Here is a 15039-nt window from a genome sequence, read left to right as displayed (position 1 = left end):
AACTTTGCAGTAATTTATTTCCTTAACCGGCAAAATGTTTGTAAACGCCCATTTTCCCAAACGTTCCACAAAGCAAAGATGTATTTGGATACCAATATAATTTGGAACTTGAACGTATGAGCGACATGTAATATTTCTGTGATCACAGCATCATCTGAACAGTCTCCTCTTTAAGACTGTCGCTTCAATTAAATCTAAAGGAAAAACATTTACTATGTCCTGCTTATTAAAGACAGGTAGTAGGGCAGATTTTAAAGTCTCCCTAAGTTCTTAACACTCTACGAGTGGAAATCTTAAACTGTTTTCCTGAAAAAGAACAAAAAACAGAGATGTGCTTTAAACGTAATGTTATAATATAAAAGATCTTTAGGCCAGTTACTGAATCTTAAGAGGTTTTAAAAACAGGTAACTGAAAACAACACAACTAGGGGAGGGGTCTAGGTAGGTGGGAACTTGTAGTATGACTGCCCTTCAGACAAATGTTTTGTAAATCTGCAGTATATATTAAAACCTAAAGTTAATCTTTTTCAAGAAAAGCCATCTTTTATGTAAAGCCTGATGTTGTGGACAGTCTAACGCCAGGTCCCTGCAGACCGGTGCCTGAGTGCTGCTCTCTCTCAGCAAGCGTCATTCCTTGCGGAGCTGTGAAAAGTGCCTGAAGACTACAGGAGGTCATCCTGAGTTCTGAGTTCGCCAGTTTCAAACGCAGTGATGAAGCCTGAGCGAAGGCACAGACAATGAAGACAGTATTTTGTCTTCCTCTTTCTGATAATTATCCAGCTGAAGGTAACCAAGGCCATAGGGACACAGCACATCACTGTGCACAACCAAAAGAAGGTGCACTATTTCAGAGGCTCGTAGGAAAGAGTTTATCAACAGCTGGGACTTTTATGTACATTAGTTCATAAAATGAAGTAGTGACACCGAGTCTCTCTGAAACTTGTATGTCAATAATTCCAATAGTGTCTTTGGGAAAGAATTCAATACAACCTACAGACAAAGTCAAATATTATAAATAACTCCAGATTGGGTGAGAAGCTAATTAGTACTTTGTTGTTGTTGTTAGGTGCTGTCAGGTTGGTTCCCCCTCATAGTAACCCTATATACAACAGAATGAAACACTGCCCAGTCCTGTGCCATCCTCATAATTGTCGCCATGTTTGAGCCCACTGTTGCAGCCACTGTGTCAGTCCATCTCACTGAGGATTTTCCTCTCTTTAGTTGACCCTCTACCTTATCAAGTAGGCCGTCTTTCTCCAGGGACTGGTGCCTCCCGATAACATGTCCAAAATATGTGAGATGAATCTCACCATCCTCACTTCCAAGGAGCACTCTGGCTGTACTTTCTCCAAGACAGATTTGTTCGTTCTTCTGCCAGTTCATGGTATATTCAATATTCTTCATTAACACCATAATTCAAAGGCATCGAATTCTTCTTTGGTCTTCCTTATTCACTGTCCAGCTTTTGCATGCATATGAAGTGACTGAAAGTATCATGGCTTGGCTCAGGCACACCTTAGTCCTCGAAGTGACATCTTTGCTTTTCAACACTTGAACATGTCTTTCGCAGCAGATCTGCCCAATGCAATATGTACAGCCAGAATACGTACAATGTGTACAGCCAGGATGCCCCTCAGAGGAAGGATGGCGAGACTTCATCTCACAGACTTTGAACATGTTATCAGGAGGGACCAGTCCCTGGAGAAGGACATCATGCTCGGTAGAGGGTCATCGGAAGAGAGGAAGACCCTCAATGAGACGTACTGATGCAGTGGCGGCAACAATGGGCTCAAGCATAACAATGACACTGAGGACAGCACAGGACTGGGCAGTATTTTGTTCTATTACACTTAGGGTCACTGTGAGTAGGAAACGACTCGATGGCACCTAATTACAACATGTCGCTTGATTTCTTGACTGCTGCTTCTGTGGGCGTTGACTGTGGACTCCAGGAGAGTGAACTACTTGACAACTTCAAGTTCACTTTAGCTAAGGAAAGCATACCAGCGTGTATTTCCCAGCAAACATTCCAATAAAATACAGAAACCCATACACTGTCTTCCAAAGGATCTACGAAATCAATAGCTCACGTGGAGAAACAAAGTGGAAAAACAATAAACATCATTTCCAAGATGCATACACTGAAATAGTGGCTTCTTTACTGCACTTATTCTTTTAAAAATGACTCTGCTTTCAAAGACAAATCTGTAATACCGCGGTAGGAACTGCCATATCATGCCACTACCTACTGTTTAAGAAGAGATTCATTTGTCACTTTCATTTGTCCTTTTTTTTCAATTACAAAAGGACAAAAACATAAACTCACATTCCAGCCTTTGTGACAGCAACAACAGTAATAGGTAATACCTGTTGTGTTTACTATGTGCCAGGTACCGTTCAGTGAGTTAATTCAGGCTTCACGTGTACTAACTGATTCAATCAATTAAAAGATGTAATTTTTGTCATATATCCTTTCAGTCCTTATTCATAGGCTCATAAAATATTCATTCATTCCACAGACATTTTCAAAGTACTTGCTGTGTGCTATTCAGTCAATTCCGACTCATAGTTACCCTATGTAACAGAGTAGAACTGCCCCATAGGGTTTCCTAGGCTACAGTCTTTATGGGAGCGGATCTCCCACTGAGCTGCTGTCAGGTTTGAACCACTGACCTACTGGTTAGCAGCCAAGCGCTTAACTGTTGCACTACTAAAGTTCTTTGTGAGCTTAACACTTAACTCCTTACTCTGTGCTTAACACTGTATTAGGTTATGGGGTCTTCATGGGGAGCAACACAGACAGGGTTCCTGCCCTGAGAGAGCCAACAAGAATCCCAGGGAAGACAGACAATTAAAAAGCACAAACAGTTGAGTCTGACACCTGCTGTGATAAGGAAGGACAAGGAAGGTGCTGTTAAGGCATGCAATTAAGAACTCCAAGCATACTCCAGAGGAACTTCCAAAGAGAAGTACATTTAAGCTATCATGAACACAGTAAGTGTTAGGCAAAGAGGAAGGGGAAGGGTGTTCTAGATAAAGGGAATAGTGGCCCTGGAGGTAAACTGCCAGACCATATTAAAGAGTGTGATCTGAATGGCTGGAACACTTAAGGTTCTTTGGGTATGTGTATATGTGTGTGGGGGGGGTATGAAAGAAAGGTGTGTGTGGAGGGGGAGGGGGTGGTAGATGGAAGAAAGGCAGGTACCAAGTAGGCCTGTGTTAAAGTGTTTAGGCTTTGTCCTCAGGGCAATGGAAATCTCCAGGTTTTTAAAGAGGGGAATGGCACTATCAGATTTGCCTCTGCAGAGCAATGAAAGAGCAGGGAAGGCAGGAGTGAAAGTAATAGGGAAACTGGCTAGGGGATTAGTATAATAATCCAAGCAAGAGATGATACTCGAAAAAAAAATGTTGCTGTCACGTCAATTTCAACTCACAGAGACCCTACAAGACAGAGCAGAACTGCCCCACAGGGATTCCAAGGCTATAAATCTTTATGGAAGCAGACTGTCACATCTTTCTCTTGGGGAGCGGCTGGTGGGTTAGAACCTTTGGGTTAGCAGCCAACCACTTTAACCACTGTACCACCAGGGCTCCTTCAAGAGATGATAAGGAGCTAAAAAGGTACACTCTATGAGAATAGAGAGAAGTGGATGAATACAACTGCAACTTGAGAGATCTGACATATTAGGGATGTGGCTGGCTATGAGGGGTAAAAGATGAAAAAGTTAAGATAACTCCTAAGTTTCTTGCTGGGTGTATGACGGCGCTTTCTGATGACTCAAAAAACACCAGAAAAGGAACAGCATAGGATTTTGTTCTGCTCTAGTGAGAGCCAGTGGAGGAAGGTGGGACAAAGACAATGTCAAGAACGGGACGTGCTGAGCAAGGGGAACTGTGAAACAGCTGAGCTGTCCAGAAACCAGATAGCTATGGGTCTGAAGGAGTTAAGTCTGGAGATACTGGCTTGATGGTAGTAACTTATTAAAAATGACAAAGAGAAAGAGGCTTTGGGCAACTGCTGCAGAATATCAATATTTAAGGGTCAAGGAGAGAAAGAAGAGGCTGAGAAGATATACAAGACTACATGGCAATGAAAGCCAAAAAAACTGAGTGTTTAACTGCTGGTATACAATCAGGGTCCACTGAATCCAATTGTAGTTTTTTAGTTTCTTTTATGAGTAGTTATAACTAGCATAAGGATGATATTTCCTGACTTTTTACTCATTCTTAGAAGTCATCCCGCTAAAAAACAAAGAAAATTTACATATTTTTAATATAATAAAACTCATCCTATCTTGCAAGTATCATATGGGTTCATTGGACCCTTGTATAAAGCTAAGATACATTATAGAATCTTCATGATCTTGTTTTTCCTATTTTGAAACATTTTACTATTTTCTCATTCTAGGAATTATTTCATCATGACTCCTCGATTATTCCCAATTATACTAAAAAAGACATTACAGAATGATGGAATCACCTAGAAGGATTATGCACCAGTGAAATAAATATTCACCAGTTTTCTTACGGTATTGACCAACACGCTGCATCGTCTTTCATGAAGATACAAAGAAGTCTGGAGACATTTTTTTGTAGTCTTTTCTTTTTTTTTCTTTAAGTTTTACTGAACACAATTGAGATGAGATTTTTTTCATTTTCTGACTGTATTAGGCAAAATAAAGGCCCCCCAAAACATCTAATTCCTAATCCCTGGAACCTGTGAGTACGTTAAATTACAAGACGAAGGCGAGTTAAGGCTGCTTATCAGCTGACCTTAAAATGAAGAGATTCTCCTGCATTACCTGGGTGAGCCCAATACAATCCTAAAGGTTTTAAAAAGAGCAAAACCAAAAATCAAACCAGTTGCCACAGAGTCAATTTCAAATCAGGGCAAACCCGTGAATGATGCAAAAGAAGAGAGTGAGAGAGAGAGATGTGGATGATGGAAATGGGGTCAGAGAGATGCTATGTTACTGGCTTTGAAGAGGGAGGAAGGAGAACACTTGCCAAGGAACACAGGCAGCCTCTAGAAGCTGGAAAAGGCAAGGAAGCGAATTCTCTCTCAAAGCTTTCAGAAAGGGCCGCAGCACTAACGACACCTTGATTTTAGCCCAGTGAGGCCCATGTCAGGCTTGTGAACTACAGAACTACAGGATAATAAATCTGCATTGTTTTTAGTCACTAAGTTTATGTAATTTGTTATGGCAGCAATAGAAAACTAATATGCAGTACACAATGGAAAAGAGACCAAAAAACTGACCAAAAGAAGATGCTTCACAATCACTAGATACACGAGCATAGGAACGCAAAGAAACTAACAGCAGCTCTCCAGACGCTAACGCTGACGGTGGGATCATCCTACAGGCGTAAACACAGGCTATGAGTCTTTAGGTGACAATATTCTACAGGAGTTTCCTCAAAACCAGAAACTGACCAGTGAATAATGCATTTGTAAGGATAAAAAAGAAATATAGTATACTCATCCAGACGGTCATTTGACAGGAAAGACTTACCATGCTGTTTATTTTATAACAAGAGCCTGGCCTCTCCCACTTTGCAAAAAGGAAATATGACGGTATTCCTCCATCTTTTATGTCTGTGGGCCAAAAGGCACTTGACACAAATCTGAAGGCGGGTGTATATACAAAGGTAATTAGAAGAAAATAGTATTTATGGTATTTCTAAGTCTAAAAATGAAAATGTTTTACAGTTATGGAGTTAAAAAGTTTGGCCATCCTCTCTTCAACAAAATTATGAACCATCAACGTTTTCAAACATACTGTGATTAATGGCAAACTAGAACTTCATAGACATAAGCTGAAATTTAGAGTCCAGTTTTTTATTTACAAGTATTTACAAGACGGCTATGTTCCAGGTTCATTCGGACACTGACCATTTCTAGCATAAAACTATCAAAACCAGGAAAACATGGAATAAAAATTTCAATTTGCTACGTTTAAATTCTCATCTAAATTTCTAAAGTCACTATCCCTTTATTCTTCTGCAAAGTATCTGAATATGACTTCAAGATATTAAAAAAATAATAAATGTGACCAGCAGGTGACTAGTTTTTCCGGGATACTGTGGGTCATTAAGATCAAGTGTTGCTGAGATGTCTACTAAGATGAAGAGTGAAAAGCGCCCATCGGATTTTGCTGGAATGGCTTGATCGGTGATCTTAGGAGGAGGAATTTTTGTGGAAGCTGAAGATTGACTGGCAGGTCAGTAAGGCAAGTATAGACAATTTTTTTTAATTGTTGTGAATATATACACAAAACATATACCAGTTAACAACTGTTACTTGTACAATTCAGAGACATTGATTACATTCAAGCTGTGCAACCATGCTTGCTATCCTTTTCTAAATCATTCCACCACCATTAACACAACCTCAGCACCCTCTAAGCAGAACTTTCCTTTTTCCCCTCCCTCCCACCCTGTGTAACCACTAATCATCTTTGGTTTCTACGTATTTGCTTATTTCCTACAAGTGGGATCATACAATATTTGTCCTTTTGCCACTGACTTATTTTGAGCAGCATGATGTTTTCAAGGTTCATCCCTGCAGTGGCATGCAACAAGACTTCATTTCTCTTTATGGCTGAGTAGTATTCCACTGTGTATATATACACCACGTTTGGGTTATCCATTCACTGTGGATGGACATTTTGGTTGTCTTCACCTTTTGGCTATTGTAAATAGTACTGCAGTGAACACTGGTGTACAAGTAGTATAGGAAACCCTTTTAATAAATTTGTCCGGGAAGAGAAGGCAAGAGTAAAGGCAGCGGTTGGAAGGAGATATGGATCAAGGGCAGTTTGCTGAATGCCTTATGTGAAGGGAGAGACTTGACAGAAGGTGAAAGAGATTTGATCTACAGCACAGGTAGATAAGCATTAGGAAGGGAAAGAATGACCTCTTCAAATTTAACGAGAGGAAGAAGAGGGTGAAGCTGGGGTAAGTGTGGTTTTAAAAGCAGAAAGTTTGCATTCTGATGGCTTCTACTTCCTCTTGGAAGTGGGAAGGATAATCTGCTGAGAGGGAGAAGAAAGATGGAAAGGTTGGAACGGTGGTTCTGGAAAGCTCTTAGAAAAAAAAAGAGAAGTCTGGCCACTGCCCAAAAGTTTTCACTAACAAAGATAAATATAAACCAAAAAAACCAAACCCACTGCTGTACAGTCAATTCTGACTCACAGCAACCCTATAGGACGGGGTAGAACTACACCATAGAGTTTCCAAGGAGCGCCTGGCAGATTCAAACTGCTGACCTACTGGGTAGCAGCCGTAGCACTTAACCACTACGCTACCAGGGCTTCGTAAGGTAAATACACATGCGTGCATATACATACTTCTATAAACATGTTCAATATTAGAACATCCACAAAAACATGAGATGTCCAACATTAGTGAATGATTAAATAAGTTTTGGTACAATAAAGAAAACATCATTGGGCCAAGAGAATAAAAGATAATACAATAACTGTGTAGCAACTTAGGGAGAATATGTATGATATAACCTTACGTAGAAAAGAAAATTATGTGGATGCTACCTTTGAAACGATGTAACAAAACATGTATGGCTACGATAAAACCTCAAGGAGAACATGTTTAAAACAGTGTTAACTTACTAAAATGATTAGGACTGTGAGTAAATATCCTAGATTCTAGTTCAATTTTTGTTACATGTGTGTAGAACGTATTTTTAAAAGAAGTATAAAATGTCACCTCTGCCCATAATGCCTACTTAAAAAAAAAAAAAAGATCAGTAGCAGCCACGAATCTCTCGGTACTAAATTCTGTCTTAGTCATCTAGTGCTGTCATAACAGAAATACCACAAGTGAATGGTTTTAACAAAGAGAAATTTATTTTCTCAGAGTCTAGGAGGTTACAAGTCCAAATTCAGGGCATCGGCTCCAGGGGAAGGTTTTCTCTCTGTCAGCTCTGGAGGCAGATTCCTTGTCCTCAGACTTCCCCTGGACGAGGAGTTTCTCATGCGTAGGGACCCCAGGTCTAAAGGGCGTGCTCTGCTCCTGGTGCTGCTTTCTTGGTGGTATGAGGTCCCCAACTCTCTGCTTGCTTCCCTTTCCTTTTATCTCTTAAGAGATAAAAGATGGTGCAGGCCACACCCCAGGGAAAATCTTTTTACCTTGGATCAGGAATGTGGCCTGAACCAGGGTGTCACATCCCACCCTAATCCTCTTTAACCACATGCAGAGATTATGATTTATAATACACAGGAAAATCACACACGGCCTAACCAAGTTGAAACATTTTTGGGGGGGCACAATTCAATCCATGACGACCCCTCTACCGAAGAGTTTAGTATTTCCAAAGACTCAAGGAAAGAAGAAAAATATTCCATGTATGTCAGGCAAGAGATGATCCCAATGCTTGCTGTCAAGTGCTCGAGCCTGCCACTTTGGTAGCTGGTATGATTTCCTCATCTTCTTTCCTACCCCCAAACACCACGCGGCAGCCCATCAAAAATAACTTGAGCAGCATGTGTAGCTGCTGAGAAAAAGAGCAAACTATTCAGTGTATAGGCCAATAAAAAATGTGGGAGTTATTTTTACTATTAAAATATTTACATACATGCTGGACCACAAGGCAGAAGTGCAGAAAGAAAGATATTTCTGTAGCTGTGGAAATTTTACATACAGTTTTTTATGTTAAAATGGTTGTACTGCTCTCCAGAAATACCTGTGATTTCACATAATGCCAATGATGGGACTAGAACAGACAAGAAATTCTTACTCCTTATCTCTGATTTATTAAACCAAAACCAACCAAACCCAGTGCTGTCAAGTCAATTCTGACTCATAGCGACCCTATGGAAACCCTGGTGGCATAGTGGTTAAGTACTATGGCTGCTGCCCAAGAGGTTGGCAGTTTGAATCTGCCAGGTGCTCCTTGGAAACTCTGTGGGGCAGTTCTACTCTGTCCTATAAGGTCGCTATGAGTTGAAATCGACTTGACGGCAGTGGGTTGGGTAGCGACCCTATAGGACAGGGTAGAACTGCCCCACAGAGTTTCCAAGGAGCACCTGTTGGATTCGAACTGCCGACCCTTTGGTTAGCAGCTGTAGCGCTTAACCACTACGCCACCAGGGTTTCCCTGATTTATTAAACATAGCTTTTATTTTCAACTCTTACTAGGATGGAAATTTCCTTAATCAGGTATTCCTTAAATACAAAATATGGCCCCAAACTTCAATGTGTTTATAATGCAGTAGCAGATCCATGAAGGAATTCAACAGTAATACTGAATGGTGTGTCTTTTGGTCAACCAGATTGGGTTTGTTGTGCAAACTTCTAGACCTGCACGGTCCAATATGGTAGCCACTAGCCACATGGGGCTATTGAGCACTTGAGGGTGACTAGTCTGAATTGGGATGTGTCATCGGTGTTAAAATCCACACTGGATTTTTAAGGCTTGGGATGAAAAAAGAAATGCAAAACATCCCATAAAAAATTTTCATATTGATTACATGCTGAAATGATAGTATTTTAGATACACGTTAAATAAAACATAATATTGAAATTTTACTATTTTTAAATTAACTTCGCATTTTTGCATGTAGCTACTTATAAAGCTGAAATTTCATGTAACTCACATTGTATTTCTCTCTCTCAACAAAACTTTCTGTGATGATGGAAATGACCTATGCCCTGTCTATGCTCTGTCCACAGAGTAGTCATTTCTACATGTAAGCACTTGAAACGTGGGTAATGAGACTACAGGGCTGACTTCTCTATTTTAATTAACTTTAAATTTAAATAGCTATGTTGGTTGTATCAAGAGGCTACCATATTGGACAGAGCAGCTCTGGTGGCGCGGTGGTGAAAGGGCTCGGCTACTAACCAAAAGGTTGGCAGTTCAAAACCCCAGCTTCTCCTCAGGAAAAAGATGCGGCAGTCTGATTCCGTAAAAATTACAGCCTTAGAAACCCTATGGGGCAGTTCTACTCTGTCCTACAGGGCTGCTGAGTCAGAACCGACATGGTGGCAGAGGGTTTTGATACACTTCACGTGTGATGCTAACAGGCATCTGATGACTTGGCTCTTGCTTCTGGATTTGAAACCTACGATGACTTTAGGCTTGGTTATCTTCTTATCTTTCCTTAACCCACCTGTTACCCAGAGTCAACTCCAACTCATGGCGACCCCATGTATGTCAGAGTAGAACCGTGCTCCACAGGGTTTTTGATGGCTGAGTTTTTTGGAAGTAGATTTTCAGGCCTTTCTTCCGAGGTACCTCTGGGTGGACTCAAACCGCCAATCTTTTGGTTATCAGCTAAGTGCATCAACCATTTGCACCACCCAGGGACAATCTTAGTTTACTAGGGTAAAAATTTAACAAGATTAAAATGTGATTCTTACAAGGAGCCCTTAGTATGTAGCACTTAGAGACGATTTCTGCTTATGGAAAACAAAAGGTCAATGACACTTGAATAATGCTCAACAGCGTCTTCACTGATTCTTAGCTCATTTCTCCATTAGAAGACATCGCCTTATTTCATGTGACCTTTTTCCTGCCTTTCCTTTTTCCCATGTCCCTTTGTACTATTTCACAAGGAACTGAAAGGTATCAATGATAACAGCAATAACGACAACATGAGAACAGCAACTAAGACATACTGAGTGTTTACTACGTATCAGGCCCAATACTAAGTACTTTATACTTATTAGGTCATTTGAATTTTACAAAAACACTAACAGGTGCTAACATTATCTACATCTGCCAGATGAGGAAACTGGGCTTGAAATACGTTGTCATAGCTCCACGATCACATAGTAGGGCACACGCTGGTCTAGAACCACTTAGGCAGCTGGGGTAACCTTGTTAAATTAAAAGATAGGATGAGACGCATCCAGTCATTTTTACATTGGAATTTGATGAAAAATTCTACTGTGGATATGTCTCTTTTAAAAGAGATTAGACAGATGACAATCTTCGTTCGCGGGGAATCACTAAGAATGACATATTACTTGTCATTTCTCATCTTGTCTTCTCTCACCTGAAGCCAAAAATATTTTTAGCCTCTGACACCATCAAAAGCCACACTATTGGCTTTCTTGTAATTTAACAAGGTCACACCAACTGCCTAAGTGGAAATATTATATCATGAAATACTATGCGGCCATAAAAAAAACAGCGCTGGTAAGGAATTATTTCTAAGACTTAAAAATAACAAGGTGCAGAAGAACACACTATGTTATCATTTCTGCTTAGAAAAAAATACATATATATGTACGTATACATATATACGGGATATATAGATAGATGCTTACGTAAACAAAAAAAGGCTGTGGAAGAGTACGGAAGAAGCTGTTAACTGTGGTTGTCTCAGGGGAGGAAAATCAGGGGCCTGAGGGACAAGAATAGAAGAAACATGTCTGTACTATGCTTGGTATTCTGTACATGTATTAACCTCACAAAATACAACTTTTTTAAAAAAAGGAAGAACAAATCTTGGAGAGGAGAAGAGAGTCCAGAGAAGAAGAGCCTTGCTTTGATGAGCAGAATGAAAGCAATCCCTCTCTCTTATCTTTTTCTTAGCAGGCCTTTTCCCCTGAATTCTACTTAGCCACAACTGGGCTGGGAACCCTTCCATAAGATCTCCCTGAGAACTCCCCATTCATCACACACCAGGGATGTTCCTGCCCATATGGTTTAATTTCATTAAATGTTAATTGTCCTAAATATAAAGTTGGGACATTCCTTTTTGCAAGATACACAGCTACATAAATCTTACTATCCCCATTACACCAAGTGAAAAGCACTAGTCCAAGGTAGAATGACACTATCGAAAGCCACACTATCTGCTTTCTTTTAATTTAACACGGTCACACCAATTGCCAAAATGGAAGAAATCTGACAACGATGGCATACATGTGCTACCTGGCTAATAAACAGGTCCAAATTCTTAGTTTTAAAGTCAAAAACAAACAAAAAAAAGGAATAAAGGACATGTTATGCTAAATTTAATTAGACATTTAATAAGTGTGGTATCCCCAGTTAACAAGACAAATCGATCCTTTCAGTTCTGGCTGCAGTTTATTTAAAGACTTTACAATTTTACTACTTAAGAGCAAGTCCTACAGAGGTGTTATCTCACCATTTATATTTTCACAACACTTATGATATTGCTATCACACTCTTAAAATAAATGAAAAGCCCATGCCACATTTTCAACTGATATAATGCTACAAACTCTATTTTTACTTCTGGAAATAAACATTAAAATAAGTCTGTACTGCTCACTTTATTCTTGCAATGTTGAATATTAAAAAAAAGACTAAGATTTTTTAAAAAGTCCCAGGTATAGTTAAACAGCAGAGGTTTTTATGGCCTGGTTTTAAAATTGGGTACTAAAAATTATAAAATTCTGACAACAATGGCATTTCGTGAGAAAATTATCGTGCTTTTAATTTTCTATTAAATTGTAGTTTATTAGCTTGTTACTTTAAAGATTAGTCTGTGCACAGAACCAATTTAGTGGTGCGTTTAATGAGGCAAGAAGGTAGAAGGATGAACATGAAAAGATGATTCTACATTGCAGTGCGGGAACTAGTTGATAATTCTAACAGAGTACAAAAGAAAGCTTCTCTCCAGATTGACCATGGTTCAGTTAACATCACTGAATATCTAATACCTCCAACTCAATTAATTCTCACCTGATTAACATCAGACTGATATTCAAACTAAATCATCTCTCCAGTCAAGTAGAAATCAATATTTCTGATTTTACTTTTAAATTACAATAGAAAATAAAATGCATGCATCTTCAATATGCCAAGAGTAGCTTTTCTATTCTAGTCTACCATGGCATGGATAACACAGTTGATTAAAGAATTATTCTAATTTGAGCACCAATATGTAGTAGAATCTGATTAATCTGAACACAGAAATGGAATAAAGTAATTAAATATATCTTGTACAGGGGCAAAGAGAAAATTGACATAAAATAATCTTGGCTTCTTTAAAACAAACCTGACTATTTATCAGCTCAAGTAGTTAGGAGCACAGTCTTATTAAGGACTGAAGGCTCTTAAGGAAGAGCCTTGTTTCAGGCAAAGATACGTACAAGGTGAGCAAAGACACACCTCTTTTTAGACTAATCTCTTTCCACCCCTTCCCTCAAAAACACCAAAAAAACCAAACCCACTGCCACTGAGTCGACTCCAACTCCCAGCGACCCTACAGGACAGAGCAGAACTGCCCCACAGAGTGTCCAAGGAGCACCTGGCGGATTCGAACTGCTGATCTCTTGGCCAGCAGCCGTAGCTCTTAACCGCTATGCTACCACAGTTTCCCTCAAAAGCACGCGCATACCTTAAAATAACCAAATTATTTCTATACAACTTTCCCAGAAAAAAGCAGAGCATCCTGACCCATCCTTACCGGGCAACGGTTATCAGTGAATTTAAAATAACAAAATGCTTATATATTTGTAGCTCTTGCTGCTAAAAGAGAAGAGAAAACGGACGTTCCTCCTCTGTTTTAACTCCTTCATTCCTCAACTTCCTTCAAATTTAAGATGGAGGGGAAAGGGAAAGCCAAATTATTTGTTAGATTAATTGAATAGCAATTATTGTTTGTTGAGTTTGTTGGCAAACTCTACAGCTCAGATGAAAATAACAAAATTTTTACACAATATATTTAGGAAAGCAAAATCACCGCTAGATGCACTGTTTATCAGAACTGAAAATAATAATACAACGTGTTAGGAGTACTTAATGTGTGCCAAACATTGCGTTGCTCTTAGGTGCCATGGAAGTGATTGCAACCCACAGCAACCCTGTGTACAACAAAACAAAACACTGCCCAGTCCTGCGCCATCCTCACAGTTGTTGTTGTTTGAGCTCATGGTTGCAACCACTGTGTCAGTCCATCTCACTGAGGGTCTTCCTTTTTCACTGACCCTCTACCTTACCAAGCACGATGTCCTTCTCCAGGGACTGGTCCCTCCTGCTAACATGACCAAAGTACTTAGGGCGAAGCCTCAGCCTCACCATCCTCTCTTCTAAGGAGCATTTGGTTGTACTTTTTGATTTATTCATTCTTCTCGCAGTTCATGGTACATTCAATATTCTTTGCCAACACCATAGGTTCAAAAGCATCAATTCTTCTTTCGTCTTCCTTATTCATTGTCCAGCTTTCACATCCATGTGAAGCGACTGAAAATATTATGGCTTGAGTCAAGCGTACCTTAGTCCTGAAAGTGACATCTTTGCTTTTCAACTTTAAAGAGTTCTTTTGCAGCAGATCTCCCCAACGCAATACGTCATTTGATGTCTTGACTGCTGCTTCCATGGGTGTTGACTGTGGATACGAGTAAAATGAAATCCTTGACAACTTCAATCTTTTCTCTGTTTATCATGATGTTGCTTATTGGTCCAGTTGTGAGGATTTTTGTTTCCTTTACGTTGACACATAATCCACACTGAAGGCTGTAGTCTTTGATCTTCATCAGTAAGTGCTTCAACTCCTCTTCCCTTTTGGCCAGCAAGGTTGTGTTACCTGCACATTGCAGATCATTAATGAGTCTTCCTCCAATCCTGATGCCATCTTCTTTTTCATACAGTATAGCTAAACACTGTATACTATATTATATATATTATGTATGTATAATATATAAAAATACTTTATAAACAAAGATACAGTTTACATAAAATCTATCTAGACTGTACATGTAAAATATAAGATGTATTTTGCATTTGTTATACACAACTATTTCTAAATCTCACAAACTAGGTTATTAACCATGTAGTAAATATTCATAGATTTTACTCAGATATGCTTTTTCTGGTGTTTGAGATATACTACTTCATAGAAAATATAAGGAACAAAGAATTATACAAATGAATCTGAAAACATAAATATTTCCAAAATTCGTATCCTGTAAGAAACAGCCACAAAAGTTACTTATAAACCGTAAGTAAGGGCACGAAAATAAAAATCCGGTAAGACATGATTCCTCCGAGGACTGGCAGGGTCTGAGACAGAGCTGCCTATGCTATTTGGAACTGCGTCTT

General features: G+C 39.4%; 1 protein-coding gene across 13 annotated transcripts in view; it reads right to left on the bottom strand.

The window, feature by feature from the left end:
* The window catches only part of CMC1 (C-X9-C motif containing 1), a 102160-nt gene that overhangs the window by 32855 nt on the left and 54266 nt on the right, over positions 1-15039 (bottom strand). Inside the window, exon 3 of one of the 13 annotated variants that reach the window (XM_064277415.1) lies at positions 6457-14524. The exons of the other annotated variants lie outside the window; for them this stretch is intronic. Within the exon in view, the coding sequence (XP_064133485.1) occupies positions 14289-14524 (236 nt within the window). The 3' untranslated portion in view covers positions 6457-14288. Of the gene's footprint in view, positions 1-6456; positions 14525-15039 lie in introns of those variants that run through there. 13 annotated transcript variants of the gene reach the window in all.

Source organism: Loxodonta africana, chromosome 27 (assembly GCF_030014295.1).
Source record: "Loxodonta africana isolate mLoxAfr1 chromosome 27, mLoxAfr1.hap2, whole genome shotgun sequence".
Taxonomy (NCBI): Eukaryota; Metazoa; Chordata; class Mammalia; order Proboscidea; family Elephantidae; genus Loxodonta; species Loxodonta africana.
Note: the sequence above shows the minus strand (reverse complement) of the source record. Positions and strands in the feature narration are given on the sequence as shown.